This window comes from Rutidosis leptorrhynchoides, chromosome 4 (assembly GCF_046630445.1).
Source record: "Rutidosis leptorrhynchoides isolate AG116_Rl617_1_P2 chromosome 4, CSIRO_AGI_Rlap_v1, whole genome shotgun sequence".
In the NCBI taxonomy this organism is placed as follows: Eukaryota; Viridiplantae; Streptophyta; class Magnoliopsida; order Asterales; family Asteraceae; genus Rutidosis; species Rutidosis leptorrhynchoides.
This window is the reverse complement of record NC_092336.1, coordinates 480347100-480353717: the sequence shown is the minus strand read 5'-3', so window position 1 is coordinate 480353717 and position 6618 is coordinate 480347100. Positions and strand designations below refer to the sequence as shown.

At 33.4% G+C, this 6618-nt stretch overlaps 1 protein-coding gene across 1 annotated transcript; it reads right to left on the bottom strand.

Annotated features, from left to right (window-relative positions):
- Positions 1-1501: 1501 nt before the first annotated feature.
- Positions 1502-5840, bottom strand: LOC139844562 (squamosa promoter-binding-like protein 2). The gene is made up of 4 exons (XM_071834788.1): positions 5781-5840; positions 3639-4181; positions 2772-3031; positions 1502-2271 (listed from the first exon to the last, which is right to left on the bottom strand). Exons 1-4 carry the CDS (start codon positions 5804-5806, stop codon positions 1982-1984), a joined length of 1119 nt encoding a protein of 372 aa, XP_071690889.1. The 5' UTR covers positions 5807-5840; the 3' UTR covers positions 1502-1981.
- Positions 5841-6618: the final 778 nt, after the last annotated feature.

Below are 6618 nucleotides of genomic sequence, written 5' to 3'. Positions count from 1 at the left end.
CGTATAGTGATAGAGAGAAACGAGTAATAAACTCCAAAGTGTAGTAGCTGATATCATTTGTTGGTTTGGGGCATCTGCATTTTCATCCGTTGATGAACAATTGTCGTTCAAAACATGTATACTTTACTTTTGTAAAGGGCATGAAAGGTGGATGGGTCCCAATGTTCATGTAAACACGAATGAAATTATCTCAATACAAAACAACGATAAATTATTTATGCAGTGACGGCTAGAATTATGCGTGGAAAACATGTTAATCCAGTGATCAGATTTTAAAAGTTGTTACTTCAATGCTGAATAACATAAGGATGATTGAAATTTCCACATCTAAATAGATAAATCCACTGTGTATTAGATAATGCATATTGTACAAGTATCTAATGCATAGTTAATGGTGGATATGTCAATTTTGATGTGGAAATAACAATTCCATATCTGTAAGACTGTAACATTGGGTAGTTTTGGTATATCAATGTTCAAACCTTGAATTGAGAACTGTAGCATCACTCTTTTCGTTATTAAACGTATTTACGTGAATTAGTAGAATGATAAAGTTAAAGAAGAAAACTTTTGTGAACATAAATAGCAGTAGATCTACACTACTTGCTAGATGAAAGATTTACAAATTAGAAAACCAAATTGAACAGATAAAAAATTATCCATATCTTTAATAACAAGAGGCATGGTAATAGGTTCGAGTCACTTTCATAGCTTCGGACTGGATGGAATAGGATCCAGAATACTGTTCACTCATAAGCAACTGGTTCATTTTTTTTTTTATTACTCCGTATTAATTATTATTTGCAAAAACGTCTCACTTAATCTCTAGAACAATCGCTCCACAGCTCTATTAGCTTAGGGTTTTTTGCGATTTTTGCGCTGTAGCGATTGTGCCATCCTTCAGTATTAGTGCGACGAAGTCACGGTCCATGGAGAGCGAAGATTAGATATGTACAAAAATAGTACAAAATTTTGGTATTTGAAAGCACAGATTCATTGTTTTGCTTCAGCTTTTGCAACAATCCATGGAGAGCAAAGATTCAGGAATTGGGGATAATATATTATCAAAGCAATGACAGCCTTTAATTGGGTGACCATGCAGAGAACAGTATCTGCTGCAGGTGGTGGTGGTGGTGGTGCTGGTGCCGCTGCTGGTGGTGGTGGTGTTACTGCTGCTGTTACCGCTACCGCTTCATCAAGAATTTCAGCCCAAACATTATAATAAGTTCCTTCAATGCGCCTTGCAAGTCTTGATTCATTTAAGCATGCTGTCTTTTACATCTATTTCCACTCTCTATACATTTGGTTTTTATAGTTTAAGCTTTGAAGGACATCAACAACCTTGATTTGTGTCTAAAGAGTAGAATTGGTCTCCTAAATTAAACTGCATCGTAACCTTTGACAATTCAGTACTGTATATCAACAACTATCAGACAGTTTAAAGTTTAAACCAATGACAATGTACAACTAGCAACCTATGTATATTACCTTAAATGGCGTGTAATAACTACCAGCAAATCTGCCTAAAAAGACTAAGGTCGGCTGCAGTGAAGCGCGGCTGACCTCAACCTTGTTAACAATCAATATGAACATATACATCATTTAATAATTAATACCCAACCATTTCAGATATCATTGAACACCATATAATGCATTTATGTTCATATCTCAGTACCTGCGTTCAATAATCAACTCCCAGACAATAAAACTTCAACGAGAAACAAAAACATGGATACAATAATTCCCAGCTCAAACCTTGTTTGCTATACGAGTAGAAAAGCATTAGATGTTCTCAATCATAAGTCATAACTTAAACGATAGTGCTTACACCTAAACTGCAATAACAAAGTACGATTACGGGTTCGTAAATCTTAAACAAGTACTGCAAATAGATGCCCACACCTTCACAACCAAAGTCACTCTAATCCTTAATTCTAATATGTATGCTCGAGTACCATGTGTTCTAACATATTCCAAGAAACTAGTTTTCATACGGCGATTTGTAAACGTTCAACTCCTGGAACTGATTAGCGGCATTTCTGGCACAGATACGGGCTGGATCAATCAGCTGTTGGTTAGCCTTCCAGTACTCTTGTGAAGAAAACGGTGAACCGTCAGGAACCGCACGCTGAGTCATACTTGGAGTAGTTGAATGAACGGGTACGTAATCTGGGTGGTCATATGAACACCAGGAATTGTTTGACAGAAGAGAGAGAGCACGCTGAAGATCAGCGGCATCTACATTCGAAGATAGTAACGATTCCTTCAAACCTACATAACAAAGTATTCATCTTATGATTACTCCAAATTCCATAATGTAAACTAGTGGAACCTGCAGATGCTAACATGTAATTCAGAATAATGACATTAATTGACCAAGTTTGACTTTGACCAATTTTGACTGAGTTTGACCGATTTTGACCGAATACTAGTATTTCCAAGTAATGCTACACTGTTTGGTTCAAGGGTTTCGTGTGAATGTTTGATCCCCATAAAACTGAATATTGTTATACACCATACTTAAGTACTAATTTAGAAATTCATATATGTAGTGGTTATCGACTACAAAGTGTTAAATAAATTTTGTATATAAAGCATTACGCATAATCCAAGTGATCATAATTTTCAATTGAGTGAAGGAGCTTTCGCACATGTACTGGTTTTTTTTGTTCGAACAAATTATTCTTTAACTACACAGGGCATATAGGAACTAATATGCTGTAAATAGAAGTTAGAAATAATTGAGTTGCTAAGTAAGAAAGAAAACAAACCTTGATCAAAAGTCTCAGCTTTGGGGCCCACTAACCTAGGGCGAGCAAGGCCTGGCGTGTTCAGAGCATTTGAGAACTGAACTCCAGTAGAATGAGACATTACGTTAAAGGCTTCAGTACCGTAATAAAACGAGGAATAAGGATTTGTCGATTCAAACTGGATCGAATCATGATGTGGTTTCCTACGCCGTGCATTGTGATCAGAGAGTCTTCTGCGGCAGCTTCGCTTCTGCTCATCAAATTCTGACATACCATGAAACCTGTACCAGTTGAAAAACAAATACAGACGGATATGTTAATAGGTGATAATTTTCGCTCATTAACAGGTCAAACTAGATGAACTGAATGAATCAGATAAAGGGAAATGTGACAAACAGAGTAAAAAATATGCACAAATTATACTCTTAGTGCATGGAATCCTCTTAAATCAAGATAATCAAAGAAAGATAATAATTGAAATAATATGATTCATGTTATAGTATCTTAAACTTTTAACTGTTAATAGGAACTACAAAACTATGTTGTTAACATAACCCAGCCCATTTAACAAATACAAAGATTACTCACCTAAACCAGAATGTGGACTGACTTGTAAAAAAGTTGTTCATTTTGATTGAACCCTATTTTGACCCATACAAGAATACTTATTTTTTACCTGGACCCAGATTGACCTATACCAAAAGTACTAATATTGACCCGAACCTGGATTGCCCCTTACAAAACCTCTCATCTAAACAAAAAACAAACTTGACCCGTACAAAATTTACCCATTAACAAAATTTCCCATTTTGCTACTCCTCGATATAAAAACAAATCGAAGGAAAAGAAAAAAGCAGATGCGACATCCGGGGTATACAAAGGGCTGACCTGCTACATTGTTGGCAAAAACGACGCTCAACACCAGCCACAATAACTTTTGGGAATTTTGAATGTTGTTCACAGACTCGATGTTTGCGATGGTACGCCTTAGCAGACGAGAGATCAAGGTTGCATCCTTCAACTTGACACCGGTACAACGTTGTACTTTGGCTAGACGGTTTAACTTTCTTCCCTGTTGAAACACACGCAGAAACATTTAAGCCAGGAGATGTTTTGTCTTTGTTCTTGGCGTAATTGTTCTCAAAGTATGTTCTTTTCCCAAGTTTTAAACCAATGAATGGTTCACCAGAACAAACTGAAGCCTCTTTCTTGCTATAACTATCAGGTAAATAATTGGATTCTTTGATAGTAGTAGTACTGTCTTTGAATGATGATTCAGTTGAAGCCGATAATGTACTTTTTGTCGACGAATTGTTCCCCATATCAGAATTGAACATGTCAAGGTTTTCCCAGTCCCACTTTGTATTCCACTCCATTTTGAACGATGATTCGCTCAAACTTTCACTTTGTTCTCTTGCACGAAACGGAATTCTACACGAGATAGGCCACATATATACGTAAATTTAGAGAAAAGTTTATATATAGATCAGCACAACACGTCACAATTCAGTGTAATAATGCAAGAAATTTCATTTCGCATTTAGAGGACACGCTAGTGAACCTTCAGTCAGTGAAAAGATAATAAGTGCAATGGATAATGATAACCTCACAAAAAAAAATAATTAAAAAAAAAATCAATATAAGCCTTTTAAAATAAGTATGGTAGATGATTACTAGTTCAAGAACTTCATTTCCCCTGCTATTTATCGTATGCCGATATTAAACTCACCAAAAACTGCTATTGTCTGTATCAATTATGATGACGTGTCATACTACGTGGCTATTACAATGTGTTCAAGATTCCTATCTCCTAACTAAAAGTTCACAGGATACATACAGTAGCAAATTTTGAAAAGTTTAATAGATAAAAATTAACTTTCAAACTTATACTTGTCAAATAACTGTCCAAAAAGGAAATGTAACACCTTTACAAATAATTGATCCATTGTAAAAAGTATAATAATCATGACTTATGAGTGAAAGTAACATTTTTTTTCTAACGTTTTGTTTAGGTCTGCATCAAACTCCAATAATTGAAAGCATTAAAAAGAAAAAAGGGAATCTGATAAAGAAGTCCTATCCTATCTTCCAAATGAACAGCAAATGCTAAGTACAGATGGAATAGGACTCAACAGTATCAACCATTTTTAATGCTAAATCTTACTTTCACCCATATCAACATGTTTCCTGTAAAATTCAACCATTTAAATTTAAAATCTTTTTTTGAAATAGATACAGAGTAATAATAAGTTTGGTTTAGACAGGATATAAGTATCAGAATATCAGGTGAACAAATCAGTAATAAAAGTCTATTTAGTTGTCCCTCTTATTATAGTACAGTATAACAAATTGCAACATTATATTATTATTATTAATTAAATTATTAACTATAATTACCAATACAAATATGAATTAGTAACCTATTACTATCACTATACAATACAATACAATCATTATTAAAATATGTGATGAAAAGTACTCTCTGGCCTAAAACTATTACATTCAAACAAAAAACATACATTTTTTAGGTAAAACTTTTTTCAGCTAATACGACGTCGTTTGTACCTCAATAGCTACATTTAACACATAACTAACACCAAACTTAAAAAGGAAAATAATGATAGGTTTAAGACTAGTGAAATATCCTGTTTTGAAGACGCACAAACAGTTGATTTCAAAAACTAGGGTTCCAAAAGAGGAAAAGCTAATAAGCTGAATCAAAACGGTAACAGCATCTAAAAGTAATAAATAATATAATACAAGTAAAGTAATGATTGCATCAGCTCAAATGCAGGTTTCGTTGTACTAACATTTGAGAATGAAATGAAATATAAATGAAATGAGAAGATTGATTGATTGTCTAAGAATAAGAAATGCAGATATTATAGTGAGATTGATAGATATAGATATAGATAGATACAGAATATATATATATATATATATATATATATATATATATATATTTATAGAGAGAGAGAGAGAGAGAGAGAGAGAGAGAGAGAGAGAGAGAGAGAGAGAGAGAGAGCTTACAGATCAGGAGTAGAGTGTGCAAACATTCCCCGAGACGAAAACAAAGAAAAAATCGGAAGATGATTTTTACCAAATGAAGAAACCTGGACACAGACTGTATACTAAAAGGTAATAATTTATTATTTATAAGTAATTATTATTTGTTATAAAAGTAATAATTGGATGATAATTTTATTATTATTATAGATATTGCATAGTATATTTTTTTGAGTATAAATAGGTGTGTTGAGTTAGAGTTTATGGTATGTATTTTTTGGTTAACAAAAAACACTCTCTCTCTCTAGATTCCAAATGCCACCAAACTCTCATTGTACATTTTTCTATAAATAAAAAACCAATTACTCATACTTTTTGTTCAACCTTTGTTTTCTCCGTTTTACAGTATCTCTATCTCTATATACCTTCTACAGTCAAGAACCACTAAAGGTAGTTATAAGCCTACTGAATTATAACACGTTATCAGCACGATTATCTCAACATTTATACTAAATATGGTTGGCTCTGCCACCTAACTAATATATGGTCGGTTATACCACCTAAATGATATATGGTCGACACTGTCGCCTAATTTACATTTATGTTATCTAACATTTATTTATGTATACTAACATTTACATTTATGTTATCTAACATTTATTTATGTATACTAACATTTACAGTTATGTTCACTAACATTTATATTTATGTTATTTAAGTTATATATGGTCGGTTATACCACCTGAATTATATTTTCTGTAATCTAACTCTTATTAACTTCACTAACATTTATATTTATGTTAATAAGACCTCATGATTGTACGCAACACGTCATTTGACAACACGGTACTTTATGTACGCA